The sequence below is a fragment of the Denticeps clupeoides genome, chromosome 1 (assembly GCF_900700375.1).
Source record: "Denticeps clupeoides chromosome 1, fDenClu1.1, whole genome shotgun sequence".
NCBI lineage: Eukaryota > Metazoa > Chordata > Actinopteri > Clupeiformes > Denticipitidae > Denticeps > Denticeps clupeoides.
Window position 1 is genome coordinate 8,565,410 of NC_041707.1, and position 24,501 is coordinate 8,589,910.

The 24,501-nt window shown below is 43.4% G+C and overlaps 1 protein-coding gene across 7 annotated transcripts in view; it reads right to left on the minus strand.

The window, feature by feature from the left end:
* pacs2 (phosphofurin acidic cluster sorting protein 2) overlaps nucleotides 1-22,767 on the minus strand; it is a 36,540-nt gene extending 13,773 nt beyond the window's left edge. For all 7 annotated transcript variants that reach the window (XM_028971367.1, XM_028971414.1, XM_028971405.1 and 4 more), the window contains exon 1: nucleotides 22,477-22,767. In XM_028971367.1, coding sequence (XP_028827200.1) covers nucleotides 22,477-22,595 — 119 coding nt within the window. In that variant the 5' untranslated portion in view covers nucleotides 22,596-22,767. The remainder of the gene's footprint in view (nucleotides 1-22,476) is intronic.
* Between the last annotated feature and the right edge of the window lie 1,734 nt (nucleotides 22,768-24,501).

Below are 24,501 nucleotides of genomic sequence, written 5' to 3' on the forward strand. Positions count from 1 at the left end.
GATCTTCATTTGAGCTAATGAGTCATTATCTAAAGTGCAGACACAACAGGACAATTTTATGACATAAAATACATAGGGGAATGATAAACATATCATATAAGAGGTCACTGACACATTCGACTCTGGTAATTTTAAAGATGCTTAGACTAGCACGAACAAGAGCTCGAGTGAGGGGCACGATTGCCAGCCTTTCACCATGTTTTCACAGCAGGACTTCCTCATTATTGGAAAAGAAGGCAGGTGGGGACTGAAGCGCTGACCATGTGACCATGTGACCAATATGTGTCCATCATACTGCTGGTTAAAATGTAGCCTGAAGTACGGCCTACAACACATTCTAACTAATGCTGTCAAAGCAGCAATTAATTTAATAAATATTTAACATGTTACAATACATTAACTATTAATGCAGCTGTATTTTGCTTACTTCCTGTGAGGGGTGGGGTTTGACCTATGACACAGATGCAACATTAAGTTCTGATCTGATGCTCTTTCCCACACTTGTTTCCGAAAGTTGAATATATGCATTAGTGCAATGTTTAATCTTAAGTATTGTAATACATTTTTAACCCATTGACAGCCCTAATTAAAACACACATAACGAGGTGGACAGAGAACCAGTCACCCGGTGACATGACACAACACAATGGCACAAATGATCCATGGTGATTTTTTTTAGCACAGTAAAAAACACGGCGAAGTATCATGTACATCAGCATCTGTCTATGGCCATTAGCTATCACCTTTCATATGATCTGCAAGGATGGCATTTTGCTCCTCAGGAGGAACTGTGGTATGAAACTCAATCCATAGGCCAATTCACCTCCAAATTAGCCACACACACACACACACACACACACACACACACATACAGAGATGCAGAACAGCAAGTAAAGACAAGCAATACAGCCTTGAACCCAGGTCTGTGGAGTACCAAACCTGAATAGCTGCACTTCTCCACACTAATTCATCTCCCATCTCCGGGATCCCTCACACAAGAACAGACACACTAGGCACAACCCATTTGACCTTACATTTTCACAATGTTGGTGTCATGGATACAGGTCCTGTATGTGACATTGGTATTTATTCATTGTGTTTTGAGAGAACTTGCTATTCATGGACAACATTATCGTTGATCTTGTAATGTGTGAATAGAAGCCCCTCTGGACAAGAGCATCAGCTAAATAATAATAAACATTATTCTCATAATGAATGTTATCAGCAGGTTGGTGCAGAGCCCCAGAATCTGGCAGCGCTAAATGGGAATCCCCGTCCTGGTTGGCGCTACTTGATCCTTGATCCTTGGATGCTCTGGCTAAATCCTGCCCTGCACATTCAGCTGGGACAGGAGGGAGCCATGCCAGGAGGCGCTAACAAGGGAGGAGCAGAAAGCTGGGGGGCTTAGAGGGTGGCGGCGGTGGGTTTCATCACTCTTGTCTCGAATGAATGAAGGTGCCTTGCTTTCACTCCACAGTTTATGGGGTAGTCGGTTGAAACCCTTTCCACAAAAACACAAATCAACATTGATTTGGCACACAGAGTTTTAACAATGTAGCGTCTAGATGCTATGGCTAATAATAAAACAATAATTTAGGAGCTAAATTGGGTAATGTAATTAAGTAAATGAAGTAAATGTTATTAGTCCTGCCCATCTGTAATTTTTAGACAGTGTAAATTTAACACAATAACACAATTATTTGTCTATAACGTGTTATGTTTCTGTTAAAGCCATACGGTCTTTTTTTTTTTTGCTCTACATGAAGGAATGTTAATATTAGTCATACCTTAGCCATGTTACTTCACTTAACTACAAAATTGTTGTTATTGTTGGAGATGGAGAGAAGAACAGAGGAGAGAAATGTGGATGGATGCAGCCACAGCTGTGGAGGTAAGGAATGTTCGGAACACAGAGGGTGACAAAGGCAGGTATTAAGAAGGTCCTGGATGAATGAGGCGCTTTCTGCTGGAACACGGTGCAAAGCAGCCACAAACACACACAAAAGCACAAGGAGATGAAGACGCGCATTGTTTATGGCTGCACCATGAACAATGCCATTCTTCTTCATCAACACACACACACACACACACACACACACACACAGAGGAATGGCTGAGTAAGATTCTTCATTCTCAGGAACATTTTTCATCCCACTGCTTCAGCACCTGCAGTTGGGTCATTTGCGCCAATATCAGGTCATACAGACACACTTATTTTTAAAGCATGATCATAACCCTCTCTGTTCTTTCATGAAAGTGCTGGAGTACAGTGACTTTGTCAATCTGAATTGGTACTGTGAATTATTCTGCCTTAGAGGATCACTTCTGCTTCTGAAGAAACACCTTGACCTTTATGAACAAACAATGAACATAACTACACAACCCTAAATAACCTAACCTGATCCAAAAATAACGATTTCTGCTTACTTTTTTTGGTCCCATATTGTGTCTGTGTGTGTGTCTGTGTGTGGGGGGGTATTTCATTGCTGTGTACACTCAACCCCCCTGAATTATCCCTTTCTTAGATCCAACCCGGTGTCCATTATCATATTTACAGACAGGTGAACCCACAAATGCTGGCTGAACCAATTTGATGAGATAAAAGAAGAGAACCAACCACACACAACCACGCACATAGAAAGACATAGACAAATGAAGAACCAAAGCATTTCCCCCCCTTTCTGTGTGTGTCACAATCACTCTTTGTACCATTGTTCTTTGCCCTGTGATGCTCATAAGGAGCCCTGTTGAAGCTGTGTGTGAGTGTGTAAGCTAGAAACTGTGCTTGCAAATACCGCAAAAACCAAAACTCCATGAAGACCCATTCTTATTGTAAGGACCATGGTATTTTTTTGTTTCTCCGTGTTCCTCACTTTTTTTTTTCTTTAACAATGTGTTTCTCTTTGTGAGTGCATGCATGCACTCACAAAGGGGATAATTATCAAAATCGTGCGATGGCTACTATTATGTTACATGGAACTCACAACTGTGTGGCTAAATTCCATTACTGTGAAGCCTGGTGTGTGAGTGTGTGTGTGTGTGTATGTGTGTTAATGTGCTCATGATAGTATTTTCACTCCCCTCCCTCTAATGGATTCTACTCCACTGCTTTATTCACTGCTTCCGGTAAGAGAGCGGAGGACAGAGAGAGAGAGAGCAGTGGAGGTCTGGTGGGATGACTCTAAACTGGAAGGCGGTCTGGTTTGCCCTTTAATGACCCAAGAGGCAAAAGGCGAAACCTCATATCCTCACATGCCTCCCCCCACATCCCGCTCCTCTCCATCACTGCAAAATGAAAAATAGAGACGCTATCCATTTCCCTCTCAAAGTTCGACATATTCCCACTCTTGGGGGGATTTTGCTGTATTGGTGTGTTATTTGAGAAAGAGAGCATTTCACAGTTAATCCCCAAAACGATGGACGTTTCACGGACTCATTCTAGTGTATGTTTCAAAAGAAGAGCAGAGGACAGAGACACATACCAGCGAAAAGTCTGGGAGACAGAACCATTAACACCTTGTCTGATAAAGCTCTGGCTGGGCTGGAGGACAGTTTTGACCTCATAGAGTGGAGTGTATTTGAACATAATGACCTAGAGACTTGTACAGCATCAGTGCTGGGTTACATCAAGCATTGCATGGACACTGCCATCACGGAAAAGCCAAACTGCAAACCCTGAATGATTGGGCTGGTTCAGGCCCTGTTAAAGGCACGTAACTCTGCATACAAATCTGGGGACCAGGATATGTACAGCAAAGCGAGAGCAGGTGTCAAAAAAGGCATCAGAGAAGCAAAGCGAGACTACTCAATCAAGCTATCTTATCACCTCTCAGACAACAACAACCCCGGGAAGGAATGGGAGGGCCTGAAACACATCACCAATTACAATGGCAGTATGACAGACACAGAAAACATGGACATCTCATTGGCAGAGGAACTAAACAATTTCTTTGCCCGCTCTGAGAAGACTGCAGACACCCCTGCCATGCCCATGCACAATGACAATAAGAGGGCTTGAGTCTTGGGTGTGCAGAATCACCAGAGCACACAGAAATCTTTGCGAAGACCCATGTCATAAATACGCAACAATACTACTACGCTTTGACCTTGACCTGACATTTACATTTTATTTTTTCAGAATACGTTTCTGACTGTGAATCCTGATGGAGGAACTGGAACGTACTCCCTCTTACAGGAATTTCTTTTATTCCAATCTTTGTGTGGATATTTGATACTAACAAGAACAATTAATCAATAGCTGAATGGGAGAATCCTATTTCAATTCCTCAGAATTTTAAATCTATAGGTGGTAGTAGCCTAGTGGGTCACACTCGCCTTTGAACCAGAAGACCACAAAGTCACAGGTTCAAACCTCACCTTCAACCATTGTGTCCCAGAGCAAGACACTTAACCCCGAGTGTCCCCAGCAGGGACTGTCCCAGTAACTACTGATTGTAAGGTGCTCTGGAAAAGGGCACTCTATTTCAAAGCATTTCACATTAGGTCCAAAAGGTGATGAACGCTCAGTTTATGTTGCGTTTCAGAAAAACAGTTCAGCAATGTCATCAAAGCACAAGCATGATGCAAGAGCAAGCAGGAAGATGACACCAGGATCTGCTGGTGGCCACGTGACTGCGGGTTCAGCTCTGCCTTCTATTTACAAAGATATGTGTGATTGAGAACATCAGACCTATCTTATATAGACAGACCTGTCTATATAAGGTCCCACAGTTGACAGTTCATGTCAGAGCACAAACCAAGCATGCTGTCATGGGAGCTGTCTGTAGACCACAGAGACAGGATTGTCTCTAGGCACAAATCTGGGGAGGTTTACAGGAAAATTTCTGCTGCTGGAAACCACATCTTAGTAAAAGGCACGTGGAAGCCCACCTGGAGGTTGCCAAAAGGCACCTGACTCTCAGACCATGAGAAATTCTCTCATCTTTGATATACCGTCCCTACAGTGAAGCATGGTGGTGGCATCATGCTGTGGTGATGCTTTTCAGCTACAGGAACTGGGAGGCTAGTCAGGATAGAGGGGACGATGATTGAAGCAATGTACAGAGACATCCTGGATGAAAACCTGCTCCAGCGCTCTTGAAGACTGGGACAACAGCTCATCTATCAGCAGGACAAGGACCTTAAGAACACAGTCAAAATATCAAAGGAGTTGCTTCAGGACAGCTCTGTGAATGTCGTTGAGTGGCCCAGCCAGAGCCCAGACTTGAATCCGATTGAACATCTCTGCTGAGATCTTAAAATGGCTGTGCACCGACGCCTCCCATCAAACCTGATGCTGCAAGCTGCTGCAAAGAGGAATGGACCAAACGGTCCAAAGAAAGGTGTGCCAAGTTTGTGGCATCATATTCAAAGACTTTATGCTGTAATCGCTGCCAAAGGTGAACCGACAAAGTTTGAGCAAAGGCTGTGAATACTTATGGTCATGTCATTTATGTCATTTGTGGGTGGTAGTAGCCTAGTGGGTAAGACACTCGCCTGTGAACCAGGTTCAAATCCCACTTACTACCATTGTGTCCCTGAGCGAGACACTTAACCTTAAGTTGCTCCAGGGAGACTGTCCCTGTAACTACTGATTGTAAGTCGCTCTGGATAAGGGCATCTGATAAATGCTGTAAATGTAAAAAATTATACTTATGGTCATGTAATTTTTTGTTTTGTTTTTTAAATCATTTGCCAAAACCTCAAGTAAGCTTTTTTTCATGTTGTCATTATGCGGTGTTATGGGGTGCACTGGGAATATTTTCTGGGTGCACTGTACTTTATGTGCTGCCAATATACAGAACAGGAAAACCCAAAGGAGGAATAATTCAGTACTCTCTACTACTAAGTTCTTACACTCAGGGTTGCCATGGTGATAATTTTACTTTGCCTTCTCCTTCTCTCCTGGCTGAAAATAAGTGAAGCTCATTATATGCCCCCAGCACAAAGCAAAGCTGTCTGCGCACATTTTATATCAATTTTATGTCATATTTTGTAATGTTTTATATGTCTCTATATGTTATTTATTCAAGTAATAGCTAAATTACAGAGCTCTGACAGTTTTTATTGGTCTTCCCACAATTCCCATGCCTGGGTGCAGCTATGGATTTCAAGAGGAAACCCATGATGTGTGTGTGTGTGTGTGTGTGTGTGTGTGTGTGTGTGTGTGTGTGCTACTGTAATACCAGGATTGATTTTCGACAGTTTAGCACTGATGAGCACTGTACAGTGAGAGCATGTACATCATTCCTTAATGATGACAGTTACACCATCTTTTGTCTGCATGAACCCTTTTGGCATCTGCAGGATAATGCTTCTAGAAAGATATCAATATCCTTTACATAAATGGCATATTATCAACCTGCACATATCCTCCGGTTTTTTATATACTTATATGTTAATAATATTATAATAACAATAATATATATCTAATACAGGTTAATATACTGCTCCTTTAGATAACTGTTAAAGAAATAAATAAGAATAAAAGTCCAAGGATGATCTCAATGGACTGAGCCATTTGTATTCTACACTCAGTATTTACACTGAGCATAATGTACATGCACAGACTAGAACAAGACAAATGCATCAAATCAGATCTGCAGCTGATGAAGTAGTAAAGCAGGCAGCCCTTTCAAATTAAACGATTTCACTCAATTAGGCAGCTTGGCTCATTAATGCAATTATTCCAGGTCATTACAGCGCAGAGAGGACTGCAATTAAACATGCTGAAACATGCACACATGTGCACATACACTACGATTTTATAGAATATATGACATATTTAATATGCCTAAAAGTACATCTATAAACAGAATATAATATCGTTAAACAGAAACATTAAAACATCACTCAGAACTGAATAACACGTCTATGAGACATACAGACGTTCTCCAAAACAATAGAGAAGGTCCCTTGTGGGACTTCAAAGATCTCAGTGGGTGTTTGTGTGTGTGTGTGTGTGTGTACACATGTGACTCGTTCCTCTGTGAATGTGCTGTGGGTGGTACGTGGTGTGTGTGATGCGTATGTGCTTTATTGGCCTTATTCTCAGAGCTGTGCTGCAGAGAAACAGATTCTTCTGAGAAATGTGGGAGGGAAACGACTCTCTCTCCCTCTCTCTCTTTCCATCTGTCTCTCTCCGGCTCCCTGACTTATTATGTGTGCGAGAGTGTGTGTGTGTGTGTGAAAACGTATCTGATTCACACTGCGCTGGCTGTGATGATAGAACAGCTTTGATAAAGACCACAGGTCTGTGTGTGAGCCAACGTGTGTGCGTGTGTGTGTGTGTGTGTGTGTGTGGCTCTGTGTGTACAACAGCACTAGCCCCTTAATGCAATATTCATCTCTTGAATTTGATGCTTGGGTGGAGATCTATTGGACAACAGAGTGATGCACGCACGCACGCACGCACGCACACACACACACACACACACACACACATTCACACAAAGACAGACACAATGTCTGGCACTTGCCTGAGAGTTTCAGTGGACCAGTCACACCTACAGACACAGAACACCGGCTCCCAATCAGCTACAAAGGCATGCTGTAAACATTATATCCTCACTGGCTTCCAATCACTAGACTGAGGGTGGATCAGACTATTTCGACCTTCTTGAGACATCACTTAACTCCAGAACCAGAACTCTACTCTGACTTTATGAATGGAATGTAAACAGAGAAAGTGTGTGTGCAGTAGAGTTCTGTGACTTCAATTATTCAGAATGAGGGTTCAACACATCATTCAATTAAAAAAATACAAAATTAACGATCAGCATGTTGTTTAATTGATACAGTCTGACTCTATTGATCCTTTTTGTGAGCACATTCTGACAGCTCCATCCAAGCCATGATCAATAATCATTAGGATTTTGACGATAGGGGTATGAAAACAAGCATTAATTCAAAGTCTACCAAATATAAGAACTTTTTACAGTGGAATACCCTCCACTCAGCATGATCTATATTTGAAGTGCTGCAAATCTGTTATAATCTTTTACTGTGACGAAGTACAAAGAGAGTGTGTTGACAGTAACATTGAGGGCATGTTGTGTAACATTCGACGTCCCTGAAGAAGGGTCCATGAGGTTTCACACCTCGGATGAAAAGGTGCGGCTTCCCAAAGTCATTTTCACGCTGAGGTGCTGGATTATGCCCCTCTGCCATGGTTGTTGTAGACACGTTACAAAAGAAAAAGTGTCATGGCGTGCAGCAGCTGGGGGCGGCCCGCGAGCTGTCAGATCGCAGGCTAAAGATCACAGGCGGGGCTGATTAGCCGTCGGACGCCAGACGCCGGCATATGGGGTCTCCCCGCCACTCACACACCCCCACCGCTGATGGGAGGTGTGCATGAAACACTGCCTGACATTTTTATTCCTGCTCACGCAAATACAGGTGGATCATGACATTCTCACCCAGGTGTGTGTATACCTGGGCACCGTGTTGAATTATGTGCAAAGATTCCACCTACACAAAAACACACACACACACCACTTTTGGCACAGCCTTTGAAATGTCTCAGGGGAAAATCAAACGCCTACATTATTTACAGGCCATCATTTATTAAGAGACTGCCATTAGACAGAGAGAGAGAGAGAAAGGCAGGCCTTCTAACTGTCACAAGGACAGAGAGTGTGAGTAGAGACAAATGATTTGACCCTTAATGAGAGTGAGAGTGGGTATTAGAGTGGAAAGATGGCTAAACTGTCATTCTTCAATTCTTTGACGCCTCCTCTGTTTTGTCCTGCTTCCCATCTGCTTCTGTAGAGTGGCACACACACACACACACACACACACCTTCAACCCCACAGATATACCAATCTGCACAAAATGGTTCATGTAATTATGTGCCTATTAATTCCTGTTCAGTGTGGGGACTTAATGAACTTTCGCCTGCAGTCAGGGTGAGAAGGGTAATGAAGGCCAAATGAAATAAAAATATCAATCTGATTAGTTCAGAAAGGACAGGACGTAGTGCAGCGTGGAAAAAGGCACAGGGACAGTGCAAACATTTGGGATCAACAAAATCTAGCAACAAAAATTTGATTCGGTCACCTAGTGCTCTACAAATTTATGGGCTTAAGAATATCGGACAGTGGAGTATTTAATAATTTTTAATAAAAGATGTAAACAAGTCATGCTTAAATCCCCAGACAAACAATGAAATGAGCATTACAATTACTAATAAATTAATAAATGTTAGCTCAAGTATATAGGAGTGTCACAAAAAAGGCCTGCAAACAATAAATCCTCATGAACCAGTCAACAGATGGAACAAAGATTAAGGTGTGAAACCTAGAGTTACTGTTCTTTTAATGTATACATGAATTCATAATACATAATTTATCATAAATGCAGGAGTGCATGGAGACTCTGGAAACAGGTTGACCTAGAAATGATAACAGTGGAGAACAGAGAGTGAAAAGGAGGGGACAAATCCCAAAGATGAAGATAAAGATGAAGGGTTTCACACAAACACACTATCACTCGTTCACTCTCTCTCTCTCTCTGTAGGGACTGAGAGTGAAAAGGAATATAAATGAAGAGTTTATGCAGAATGCCAAACAAACAATCTCACTCTCAAAACACACAGTACCAACACAACACAAAAAACAATCCATATAATCCGTCAACACGTGAAAACACCCACACACACTCACACAGAAATGCCTAAAATACCACCCGGGTCCAACAATACACACAGACTGACATGAGAGAATTCTGTCCATCTACGTACGTTCTGTGCTTCCAAAGGGAAACACATACATTTGTACTTATATCTTTATGGGAACTAAACTCTACAGAACCATAATTAACACTAGGTAACTGTTCTCCATGCTTTGTAAAAGAAATTTCATGCATTCATATAAATAACAGGAACAATCAGTCATTGAAACACTATATTATCACCCCTTTATCATCATCATCAAAAACACAGACAGAGATATTTAAAAAAAATGGATTGGATTAATCTGTTGCCAGAGTAAGACGAGACAGTCATCACACACTGGCTTGACTGTTCTGGGGTCAGCTGTCAAAGTGGGTTCAATGCCAGATAGAAAGGTGAGTGATCGTTATGATCGTTCCCATGGCAACAGAGATTTAAACGCCTGGAGCTCGCAGATTAGAACACTGTGACCTTTAATAAGTTGAGGACCTAAACATTTACAGAAAACACACACGCACTTTGATCCCCACCCCTACTCTCTTTCACTGTCTCTCACACACACACACACACACACACACACACACACACACACACACACACACACACAGACACAGAACATGTGTGCATGGATTACCAAAAAAATATGTATACATGCTTCCTCAATAGGGTGTGACAACAGTCATCCATGGTATGTGTGTGAGTTATTCATTTGTCCAGTGCATTGTCCAGTGCACCGAGGGCTTAGGCGTGGTGTCCTGCAGGAGGTCATGTGAACTCTAATGACCTTTAGCAGGCCAAACATTAACCTTCCCTGTTTAAAAACACTGTCAGGTTTTGGAAGCTCTCATTCTGAAATGCTGTAGGTTCATGCTTGTGTGTGAAAGAGCAAGGGATGGAGACTGTGTGTGAGAGATAATAGAGAGTGAGCGGGCCTGTGCGTGTGTGGCCACCAAACACACATTTAGAGCCGGATCAGTGCGTATATTTCTTATGTCTTAAATGTTATATAGCGGCCTTAGCACAAGCACATAACACACATACACACTTACATCTACAGTCAGCATAGTTCTCTATGCTTTTCTTCTCACAAGAAGACAGAACATATGACACACTCATATGACGATGGTTCCCTTATAAACAGAAATACCGCACCTGGTATTTGGGGCAGGCTGGTCCATTTTAAACACACACTCAAACACACGTGCGCAATACACATGCTGTCAATGACGTGTGCACATATGGACACACACACACATAATTATTCCAGTATGCTTAAGCCTCCATAGCCAATTCTGTTCCAAATAAAAGTAAAAACACTGACCTACATTTTCCCGAGTTCAGCATGCCACACATTAGGGCTGCAATAACACCTCAATTAAAATCTTTTACTAAAAGAGCTGGTGCAGGAAGGAAAGATACAAATCCATATGGGCTATAATTCACCTGCATTGTAACGTGTGGTTTTATGCAAAAAATACGCAGTTTTAAAAAATTATTTTTTTTTTTAAAAGCCCCCCTTTGAATGTCATTTCAAACACCCACACCTGCTCTGATCAGGCGTCACACGTGGTCTGTTTTAGTACAAGTCTGGTCCAAATTTTTTGGCAGCACAAAGTCCTTACATACTTTGGAGAAAAGAGCTCCTTTGGTGGTGGAAGGTTAACAATGAAAGATATCCCATGTTGGCCAGGCTAGCCAAATGGGGCAGTGGTGGCCTAGCTGAAAAGGAAGCAGACCCATAATCAGAAGCAGCACACTGCTCCCCGGGCGCCTGTCATGGCTGCCCACTGCTCACCAAGGGTGATGGTTAAAAGCAGAGGACACATATCGTTGTGTCACCGTGTGCTGCAGTGTTTCACGATGACAAATCAGTTCACTTCTTACCTCTGCATCCCTGCCGCATCGACACCACCTGACCAGTTGTTTTCTGCAGCAGGAAACATGGCCTCCAAGAGCGAGCCTGAGCCAGGAGCATGTGGATACACTCACATTTTTGCATTGCTATACAAAGTGTCTGAACAAAGGGAGAGCGAGAGAGTATAAGTGTGTGTCTGTGTGGTTCAGTGTGTGTGTCTGCGAGTGTGGTGTAGAGAACAAGTTCTGACATTCAAACAAATCCTGTTAAATTTTCTGATTTGTATTGTTCTTTATTTTTCATTAATTACTTATTGTTCTGGCAGCTCATGTGGCACTTTATGATTTACACACATGTATGATTTACATTGGCAGATGTAAATCATACATATGTGTGTTTTTTGTGTTAGTCCATTTTATTTTATTTTATTTTATTATCATTATAACAGCTCAAGGAGCAACATGTTTGTGCACCTTCTAAAGACTTTAAAGGTTCTGTTTTTTAATATAGGTTTTGGAAATGAATGCTTTTTTTCCCCGATTCTCCGATTAATAATAAAAAATAATCTACAGATTAATCGATTGTTAAAATAGTCATTAGTTGCAGCCCAACTACACACACACACATTTGTGCGTAGATGAAATCCCAAAGCCAGTCTGTTATAAACAATAAATGCTGGATTGGCCATTTGTGCTGAGAAGAAAATTAAACACTAACATGTCCTCAGAAACTTATAGGACACACACTGCATGTGTTTGTGTGTGAAAGAGAGAGAATATGAGTTAAGGCCTTAATCTGTACATGTACAGTCACTCAGTGCTGAGTTTTCTGCGATAAATGACTTTAGTCACAGACTGTGGTGACCTGAACAGTGACATGGAAAAAGGAGGCAAAAGTGTCCTTTCATCCATTCCTACAGTGTGTGTTCTTTAAAGGGACCGGTGTTAAGGGCGAACTGCTGAACACTCTTCCTGTGCTGGTGGAAGAGAGACGGAGGAACGTAAGGAATAAACCACAGAGAAAGGAAGAGGAATGGAAGAGACAGATTTGGGCTATAAAATAAACCACTGGATGCCAACATACTTCCCTTAACACACACACACACACACACACACACACACAAACTTCCACTCACTCAGTCCATCTTAACAATTTAAGAAAATTGCCTTCATTCCACAGACAAAGGCAACGAAAAAAAGCTTGTGCTTTTTTAGGAAACACTAAAGTAGCACACACACACACACACACACACACACACACACACATGGGTTACTCTCTCAAGATTTACTTTTACCAAGAGGGTTACAGCATATGCTACATTTCATGTGATTTCAACAATTTTGCACAACATGCAACATATTTGGAGGTGAAGTATAAACATTTGTATTCATTTTCTGAGAAATGACTTGACTTTTTGAATAACAGTCCAGTGTGGAACAACCGGATAATATGAGAAGTGTGTGAAGGTGGAATGTGAGTGTTCGAGAATCCAGGTCACGCCTCAAGGACGACACCAGGGTTTTTTTTGGGATGTGTATCTTCCTGGATATCTCAGAAGGGCCTTTTCCATAGATAGCAGTCTCAGACACACACACAATCCTGACCCCACCAGCTGCATTGGTTGCAGCTCACTGGAATGCAGATGCCAGCTTGACATCAGTGTGACCTCAGTAGCATAGAGCGCTCTGTGTGTGTGTGTGTGTGTGTTTGGAAATATCTATAAAAACATTAACTTGCATCATATTACTTCCAAGGAAAATGCAGCTTCCACAAACGAGTCAGACTTCCTGGAAATGCTGGAAAACAGTCACGGTTACAACTCTTCTGGTCAGCAGCAGCCTTTCCCTTCTAAACTCCTTTAATCATCGGCCTGTGGATCTGTGTGTGCGTTTATGCACTTCTGTCTTAGTGAGGAACTAATATCCTGCAAACACAATGCTCAATCATATAATGTTTTCTGTGTATGTGTGTTTGTGGGTGGGTGTAACAGCACCAGGTGGTGTCTCACCATTAACAGAGCTCATTGTGGAGATGATTCATCTGTTCACTCACATTACCAGACAAACACAAACATACACACACACACACACACACACACACACACACACACACACATTCGCAAGCTAAACTCTAATCTGCCCCCATCAATCGTTGATTATCTCCACGGTAAGCGTTTCAGAACCGAGGAAGCACTGAGTCAACAGCCATGTAAACATATACTGGAGGCTAGAGGAATTTCAAGGCACCTCCACCACGTGCAGCTTGTTTGAGATCATACACACACACGTGATGGAACCCTTGATGAATGTTATCCATAGAAGACACACATTTATATTCAAATCTAATCATTTGCATATTACTAGCATGAGTAAGGCTCCTCAAACTCAAATGGAAAAAAAAAAATCGAACTTGACCTTTCACAGAGTCCCAGTGAAGACATTTATAATAAATAAACGTGTTCACTGGAACTAGACCCTTGACCTAAAATGGTTCATTTTTGGTTTGGTAGCAGACCCGGTCCCAAGATTATTTGTAAAAAGGGACATTCTAAGCAAAGGAAAGGGAGGAGGACTCATATGTGCATGTGGTGGTAGGGAGTTAAAATGATCCAGAATGAGGAAGTAGTGTGTGTGAGAGCTGTCAATCATCTCCACGGGTTTTGCCCAGTATAAACAGTGTTTTTAAAAACATCATTAGAGTCTGTCTTTTGGGTGCCAGAATTAACAACACTCACAAAAAAGCCCTGGCTGGGTAGTATATTCCACACCTCCAAGGAACAGAAGAAAAAAAAAACAATTTCTAGTTTTATATTTATTTAATAATGCTAATCCGAAAGCACAAAAACAGAGCCCATCTTGTTCTTCACAAGAATCATATGGATTATGTCTGACAGGAGAATGTAGATATGCCACTGAAAGCTGATGCCATGCAGTCAATGTGCAGCCATACATCAGTGGATCCAGTTCTCTGTACCCTACTGCTTGACACGTAATAAGATGATGCTCTTGACAGCCCAGAAAGGCCCCAGGCTTAAGTGCTGAAGCCCTTTCAAATTTTAATAATACAATTTATATCTGCCCGGACAGGAAAAGGCCTATTCACCTAATAAATAGTTAATATAGCTTTATTCATATTGATTTGCTTTTGGGAAAATGTCCCGTAGTCCTGAAATGTCTAAGGAGTATAATGATGTTTACCATGAAAAAAAAAATCTGCTTTACCCCCAAGGGCACCGAATATATAATACACATGGCAAATTATATGTTGCTGGATGGCAACTCTTAAGCAACTCATGTTCAGTCTGAAATATTTATGCCGAATGCCTTATTTTTAATCAATATTACCACTCTCCCCTCTCTGAACTCCACTTACAGCAATCAGAACAGCGGTGCTCTGGTTATCTCGCCACTCAGCCCACTGCATGTTGGGTAATCGCCCGCCCTACTCCAAACCAATGTTGTCCCGCTAATCCCTGGCGCCCCGTGGCTGCGCACGCTAATCCTAATTGGCGAGGTAATCTCTGGAAAAAAGGTGCCGATCATAATTTTGCACCGGGGGCAGGGAGGGGGGTCAAACTCCGGCAACCTCAGGAGTCCGGTGTCCTACAGCGGCACGCACGTCATCACACAGCAACCGGGCGTCAGCACTGATTTACAGCAGAAGATGTTTTCTGTGAGCTTTGACCCAAGCAGACATTAAGTCGAGACGGTAAAACACTCTGATTTTAAACTGCGGCCTTCATTCATCCTCAGGCGTCCACTGTTTATAGTGCGAAGAACGAACACACACACACACACACACACACACAGCATCTCAACTGCAGATTTATTTATAAGCGCAAAGGAGCTAAGTAATTTACAGCCCTGCCCAAGTTTGTGGCCCACAGCCCTCCTGGCACCTCAGCACGTAACATCGGTGATCTCAACACGTTTCCATCAATGCATCATTTTAGTGGTGCTTATGGGAAAGCCAAATACAACGGCAGGCATTTACATGCCAGGGTTATTTATTATGCATGAGCTCAGCACATCACACATTAAATAAAATCCCATCCTGTTTAGCAGAATGTACGCTCCTCCGGCATGAAATTAATGAAATTAATATGTAGTGCTATTTAAACATCTAGCTGTGGAAGGACTGTGGGAGCGCAAGTATGAAACCACAATCATGATTTTTGAAAGTGAAGTGAAAGTGATTGTCATTGTGATACACAGCACAGCGCAGCACACAGTGGCACAACGAAATGTGTCCTCTGCTTTTAACCATCACCCTTGGTGAGCAGTGGGCAGCCATGACAGGCACCCAGGGAGCAGTGTGTGGGGACGGTGCTTTCAGTGTCACCTTGGCGGCTCAGGATTCGAACCGACAATCTTCTGATTATGGGGCCGCTTCTTTAACCTCTAGGCCACCACTGCCCCTGGGTCAGTGTCTGACTGCCATTTGGTTCCCATTTTATTTAAGAGAGTATCTCAGATAGTTCCAGAAACAATCAGGATGAATAATTAGGTTTTCAAGCCAAATTTAAAATTTTTGAGGTGAAGTACCCGTTTAAAGGGCCTTCAAAGCCAGACCCTCATCATACAGGCAAAAAGCTGGAATCAGTCCCAGGAACCTGCAAGCACGTGGCAGGACCAGCCATCTCACTGCAAGTTTCATTCATAACACACCCATACGTTACAAATTATTACTCTCTGTGGAGCCTCAGAATGCTCCAGTTTGAGTGGTGATATTGAGCTTTTCAGCGTTGATTGATCATGATTTTTTTTTAATCATTGCTGCATAGGCGACTCACGACACTGCAGAATTTGTGATGCATGATTGTGTTCTAAATTTATCTCGATAGCATAAGATCGAACGCACACAGTCCCCAGACCGCCCCACCATAATTTAGTTACAATCTTCATGGCACACCAGCCTCAACATGTACCAAATCGATGGCGGCGAAGAAGGAAGACCCTTCGGCCTCTTTCTCACCAGGTGGTCTGTGTCTGGGCAGCACGGGTCTTTCTGCAAATCTGATTCAGAGCCTTGTGGGCAAAAAGAAGGAGACAGCGGAAAAACAGAATTCGGGAGACAGGATTAAAAAACATCCCCTAATGCAAATGATGCACATGTTAACCGTATTAAGTGAGAGTGTTTTCACAGCAAGAAAAATCAAGGCCAAAGTATGAGAATGGAAACAGGAAGCCCAGTAGAGTTTAGTCTATGCAGGCCCCAGATAAGGCAGAGAAGAGAGAAGCTGGCAGAATGAGGGACTTCAAAAGTGTCATAATTAGTCATAAATAGCAAGCAGGCAAAATTAGGACAGTAAAGACATCAGTCACCACAACTGGACAGTGTCTTTAAAAGTGTGTGTGTTTGTGTGAGACAGCCACAAAGTTGAAAGCTCCATCGATCACACTGCGCTCCACAGGGGTGTGTGTGTGTGTGTGTGTGTGTGTGTGTGTGTGTTTCCTGTCACCTCTCCCCGTCCTACAGCACCTGCTGAATCAGCTTGCTGAGTGGACACGTTGGTGTAAAAGACTTGTAGATTAAAGATGTGTGTCGCAGGGACGTACATGTCCTGTCTTTGTACTGTAAAAATCCAAGTACAGTGCGGGAAGGAGCTCAAAAACATAAACACACATGGGGAACCTATATGCTGCCGGACCGGGAAAACCACGATGAAAACGTGAACGGCGTGTATGGGTGATTGTGTGGCACTATGGATGAATACAGGAGCTGAAGCAGTGGGTACCTCACTGCTCGCTATGAGAGTTGTGGAATGAAAAAATGAAACTTTATGGTAACATACGGTAACATATTTGAGAATAAGCTAATGATGGCAATTCGTGACAGAACAGACATGACAGAACATAACCACATTTACAATATGTACCACAAAAAAGTGCACAAACTTTTTACAAGATTATAAAGCTTTTTATCACTTCTTAGAGTGCAGAAAAACAATGAAAACTAATGAACACATACATAACTAACACACACACACACACAAACACACACAATGGCAGTTATTTTTCTGCCGACCTCTCCATTGCCCCTGGTGGCACATCGCTCACTGTGTGGGGACAATGGACAAAGTGTTTTGTCAGAACACACATACACACACACACACACACACACACACACAAACAAACAGATGGAGCCACTCATAGACACTAGTGGGTAAAATGACATCAGGGCTGATGCGGGCACCATCATCAGAGGCTGATAACCTGCTTCTCCTTTCAGGAACGTCACCTCTCCACACAATGAGTGAAAAGCAGTTCTCTCACACACCACTCATACACACACTCACTCACACACAGAATATCCTGACAGCCACAATCCTCAGTTAACACCCTCCTGAGTTAGTGTGAGTTTGTGTGTATTGAGATTGAGAAAGATCACATGAGAGAGAGAGAGAGAGAGAGAGAGAGAGAGAGAGAGAGAAAGAGAGAATGCAGGACCTGTCCTCAGGTGACTCAGCAAAACAAGGATGGGTAGAGATAGGACTAAAAAAAAAAAAAAAAACACATACAGACAATTCATGTGCATAATAATAAGAAATACATAAGAAATAGAGGAGACAACAGGCACATACCAGAATAGAAAGAAGAGAGACCAGTAGATTGAAAAGGAGCTTGTTTAAGCAGAAGAGATAAAAAGACAGAAAGATGTACACCTGTGTGACAGAGAGCGAGAGATCGGAGAAGTAAAAGGGAAAGTGTTCATAAATTAGAAGCGGCTAGAGGTTAGAAGACAAATCACAGTCTGTGATCCCTGTGTGTGTGTGTGGTGGGGGAGTACTTTGACCCAGTTTTTTTTTTTTTTTTTTTTTTTGCACCCCTGGATCTGAAGACCGCCAGCTCCACCCTCTCATTAATTATTCAGTAACCCTGAGGGACCATACAGCTCCAGCAGAAACAGCGTTCTGAATTTCAATTACAAACCAGACTTTATTTAACCTCATAGTCTCTCTCTCTCTTTCTGATCATGGGTCCCTAATTAAAACACAAATAATAACAGAAAAAAATATATATATAATAAACCAACAAATAAATAAATGAAGAGTATAAACACACACACACACACACTCATCGTATTGCTCGCCCCCAGACCCAGCCCAACCTCTACATCCGCGTTAAACCACATCACACCAGCAGGACACCTACGGCTCTTTAACACTAAAGCATTCAATGTACAATCATATCCACACCGTTTCATGTACAGAAAGCGTTTCATTTACTTTATTATTATTATTATTATAATTAGTAGTAGTAGTAATAGTAGTAATAATAGACGTAGCTCTCTTTTTACTTTTATATTGCACTGCTGTAAGAATGTAGAACTTTGTAAGCGGCGACAGAGGCTTGGATCTTGTGACAGGAGGTGCTTCTGTGAACCCAATGAACCCAGTTCCTGTTTCAGAACCATTGTGCATTTGACTCTATTTACATACTAGGACTGGTGTTTGCATGCTCTGCGCGGCATTGCAGCGAGCAGAACTATTTGCCAGTGTACTACAGGGCTGCGGATGCTTTTTTATGGAGCCAGTCGCGAGGGTAACTGACATCAGAGTTACAGACCTGAGGAAAGACCCCGTCAGTGAGCATTCACTGCACAGGATTAGATTGCCAAGCAGTCTGGGGGGGGGAGACTAATTTATCGATTGCCTCACTGGACAGCCATTTAAATGGCTGATTGGGCTGACGGCACGCAGCGCACATCACTCCCTGGTGCTCTGCAGTCCTGGGCTCCACCTTTCCATCTCCATCAGGGGCATCTGCCTTCACACGAAGCTGGGCCAAAGAAGGCCAACCCCCCCCCCCCCCAAATCCCTGATTCATTTCCCTACGGACCACAATCTGGTACAGGCCGTCCTGGAGATACAAGAGAAGCCTGTCTGTGTGTTATTAAGATCGTAGATCTTTTAAACGGACAATAAAGCCTGAATCATGTGGCAAGTCTTCAGCTTGCGACCGCATTGTAGCACACCTGTTCCTACAAAACCTACAAGCTGCTTCCCTGAAATGCAGAAACAGAGGCATCATTTACTAAAGGTGGCAGAAGGAGGAGAACAGCATGGTCAGCAGAAAAACAACAGTCCTTCACGTGTTATCACTCTTTCCACTTGGAAAGGTTAAAGCAACATTTGAGGTATTCGGAGGAAGACGGGACAGAAAAGAGAAATAAACCTTGTGAAAGGAGATCGTATTAAAAACATGGAGCTCAGTGCTCCAAATGTCCCGAAAAGAACTGGGAAAGCTGAGTCAAAACCACACACACACACACACACACACACACACACACTCACACAGGCTAGAAAGAAGCAGGTCAATTAGAGTTTCACCACACATGGTCTTTTGGGAACTTTATGGTGTGGCATCATGTCAGGACCTCAGCAGTACCATTCATCTACGAACTGAAACTCCCTGATGGACTGAAGTTGTGTATGCAAATCTGGTTTCTATGGCAACGAAAAGTAGAGGCTTCTGGCGAAATATGTCAAGAAGGACAAAAAGACAAATCTAAGAACGTCACAATGGAGATCCAACCGAACATCCCTCGCTTTATCTACTCAGTCTTGAGTTCCAACAGGCCTGGTCCATTGAGAACATTCCGCAAGGCATCACAGAGTTGAAGCTGCAGAACAGATTCACCTGCACGGGTGCTAGAGAGTATTAGTCCTGAGCATAACCATGGTGACGGTTACAATGAGAACACCAAACGCTCATATTCTTCTGAAGCTGGGAACAGTTGCTGGAGATTACTAGACACAACATCTAGCAATTATTCCTGAAGGGGAGAGCTATAGCATGAGACACTGGTACTAACGTGCCACGGCAGACGCAGACAATAGCTCATATAATATAGCATGATTACATTCCTGTTATGCCACAGTTTACCATTAATATCTATTTAGTTACCTCCCATTCCCAGAAAGCAGCTTGTCACATGATGCCGCAAAACACAAATGGTGACAGAGTAGGGAGTAGTATTTTGAATTTTTCATCAAATTGCCATTATGGTCCTCTCAACCAATCAAAATGCCCAATGTTGGATAAAGTGGGAAAAAAACTGTGGTCACAATGTTCCTTTTTTTTACCGCAATATACGTCCCAGCATTAACTGTTTTCTGTTGTGACACACTCGGCTGTCTGCTGAACAGTAAAAAAAGAAATATGATGCACGTGGCCCTTAAAATGAGGTTGATTCCAGTCAACTTTTGTTTTAACCCAACACCCCCCCCTTTGGCTGATGCACAGGGGTCCAGTATGCAGTAAGTGGGTTTACTTGCATTGAGGTCTGCCACCCTCAGACAGAAACACGGCTGCTCCGTAGCGGCAGGGACTCCACAGTGGGAGGCAAAGGAATGTGTCGCTTTCGGACCACTTTTGACAAAAATAGGAAAATAAAAATACGGCTGGCAGAACAGCAGAGACCAGCAGAGCAGAGAGCGTCGACAGAAAGGATCCTCCGGCACCGATTACATCAAGCATGGCGGTAAACACAGTAGCACGCCGTCACCGGGCCTGACCTTGCTACACTGACCCTGCTGTCACAACAGGGTTTATAATCTGATAAACTGGATAAAAAAATAAAAAAATAAACCTCAAAAGGAACTACATATAAGCATTAAATGTCCCATCAAAGTGCTAAATCATAGTGTTCTGATCTAATTACTTTTGTTTCTCTTCAAATTATACAGCAAACTTTTTCCATTCATCATTTCAGTGTAGTTAATGGTTCCCTATCATGAAAGAATAACTTTGAGAGATTATTCAACATTAATACGAGGTCCCCTAGCCAGTATGCAATGGTTAGTTCTGGCCATTCTGCTTCGCCGTAGAGAGATCGGCAGCTCAGATGGTCGGATCTGGAATTTGTCCCCTTATGTTGCAATAAGGGGAAAGGTTACCTCCCCTTTCTCCCCTTTCCCACCCCTCCCCTAAAGTAGTAACTCCACCGTCATGGTTTGAAAATGTGTGAAGCATTGCAGTCGCTCGATGATTGGATGTAAAAATGAGCGCAAACGTATTTCAGTTCCGTCATGCGAGCCTCTGCAGGAACAACGGGCTAATTGTTTTTTCTGGAAAAACTCAGACACATTGTAGTTGGTGGACAGTGTTATGTGAATTTCATGAATGCCCTCTCAACTTCTATAAGCCAGACTCTCCCCCTTGTCCTGCCTCTTTCCTCATCATTTGCATTTAAAGCTACAGACACCTAAACGGCATGTCGTGTCGGGGAAATCTCGCTGTGGGACTGGCTCAAAGTGGCTGTAATTCTGCACCACGGATGAATGCCAGAGAGAAACTTCAGATACAGTATTAGGGGACAAATAAGGCCAATTTAAAAATAAATAAATAAATAAGAGAAGGGGTGTGAAATGGCATGCGGATGGCATTCGATCTTGGGTCCGATGAGCAGGACAAACTTAAAATGAAGTTAATCACGTGATCTTCAGCGTTAAGATCTCATCCAGTACATCTTGTTCGACACACATGAACAGCATCTTCTGAAAGCTGCAGATCTGGAGGGACTAGAGGTAGGACTTCAGGGTGAACAACATGTACCTTGTTTATGATCAGGACCCGCAGACCTGAAAGTGGCAGTGACCCAGGGGTCAACGAACTGAAAACACTGAATCTAGAATATAAAGTCACTCAGCAGCAACGTCGAACCGGGCGTTTGGGTGTAAATATCGAAAAGTCGGTACTGTTCGTCCAAATGAAGCCCCTTCACTGGGGACGGACAGCTGTCCAGGGAGGGACAGGTGGAGGGAGGAAGAACGGGTGACAGGGTGACAGCGCGGCTCACCTCTGAAGGAGCGACATTCCCCGCTGAAGACAACACTAGCGGCCCGGCGCCGTTTAAACCGCAACTTCACACACACTCACACGCACAAAGCAACGCAGCCATTTGCCAACAAAGTTGCGAAGTTGCGCCCCCCCGGCCGCGGTCCTACCTCGGGATGCAGTTTGATGACGAGCCGTCAATTTCCCAAGTTGCGAACAGGTTCATCGGCACCGGTCGGTTCAGCGCCCCGCTGCCGGGGAAGCTCAGCCGGCCACTTCTCTCCGCCATGCTCGCTGGTGTTGCTGGAGGAGCTCACACACACACACACACACACACTCTCACACACACACACACACACACACACACACACACACCTGACGCAGTCCGACTGTTTCCGTCCGTCGGTGTAAATTGCGCCGTCCTCAGCGCTCTCGCCTCCCGGAGTGAGCGCGCCCGCGGACGTCAGGCAGCGTGCGCGCGCGCGCGTTCGTGCGTGCGCGCCGCCGCCGCCGCGACCCTTCCCGCGCCGGGATCTCTCCAACGGGAGTCCCCCTCGATCGCGCGCTCCCGCCCTTCAGGAAATTACGTCATCGCGGGCGACACGGCGGCGCGCATGCACGCCGTGCAGCCCGGCTTTTACCACGGTGACGCGCAACTTTCGATGGTTCTTTTCCCACCAACGGCACAGGCCTGAGTGCAGGTGGTTGGGCCCTATTTATAACACCCCCACCCCACCTAATAATAATAAACTACTCACAACATGTTCATGAAAACTTGAAACAATGCGAAATAAATGTGCAATAACATGTAACCCACATACACTGTATATAATATACACTGTATATAAAACAATACTCAGTTATTTATTCTTCAAAGTGAAGTGATTGTCACATGTGATACACAGCAGCACAGCACACGGTGCACACAGTGAAATTTGTCCTCTGCATTTAACCCATCACCCTGAGTGAGCAGTGGGCAGCCATGACAGGCGCCTGGGGTGCAGTGTGTGGGGACGGTGCTTTGCTCAGTGACACCTCAGTGGTACCTTGGCAGATTGGGATTCGAACCGGCAACCTTCTGATTACGGGGCCGCTTCCTTAACCGCTAGGCCACCACTACCCCAGAGCTGACGCTTATGTTTATTTGTATATTTGCACTATAGTCCCTGACAAAAGTCTTGTCGCTGGTGTACAAATAGACCTGAAGTGCTGCTGAAATGTGTTTCTAATCAAGATTTTTTTTAAAGAAAAAAAAAAAGTTTAATGATGTTTCAGTGCAAAACGAAACTGTCAAAAAGTATCCTAATATTCAAAGCTTGGTAAAAACCTATTGAGTCCATTTTTGCAAAGACATAAGTGTTGTCGCCTTGTCATATGAGCTTCACCTGTTACTAATAATGGATCAATTAGGGCTCAGGTGTATAAAAAGAACCACAGTACACTAGACCTTCACATCACCTTCACATCAACTGCACATCAACTAGGTAGTAGCATGGTGGGTAACACACTCGCCTATGAACCAGAAGACCCAGGTTCAAATCCCACTTAATACCATTGTGTCCCTGAGCAAGACACTTAACCCTAAGCTGCTCCAGGGGGGGACTGTCCCTGTAACTACTGATTGTAAGTCGCTCTGGATAAGGGCGTCTGATAAATGCTGTAAATCTAAATGTAAATGCAACTAGACCACTGCAAATATGCATAAGATATTCATAAGAAATTCACATAACACTGTCCACCAACCACAATGTTTAGTGCAGATAGGAAGTTGTGTCTGCGTTTTTCCAGAAAAAACAATTAGCCCGTTGTTCTATGAAGACCAGATCCGAGAGGACCAGCCGGAAGTGGACCAGCCCTTTTTCCACTGCAGCAGAGCTCCACGAGACCTGGTCACCTGAAGTCCCTGTGTCAACCAGAACAGTGCCAGCACTAAACAAAAGACAATTGCCATGGCCCACAGCCTGCAAAAAGGATGGACGCTGGGAAAGTGGCAGAAGGTGGATTTTTCAGATGAATCTTTGGTTGAATTACACCACAGTCACCGCAAAATATTGCAGGAGACCTACTGGAGCTCACATGGATCCGAGATTCACCCAGAAAACAGTGAAGTTTGGTGGCGAAAAATCATGGTCTGGGGTTACATCCGGTGTGCAAGGGGTGTGCGAGATCTGCAGGGTGGAAGGCAATACCAAGAA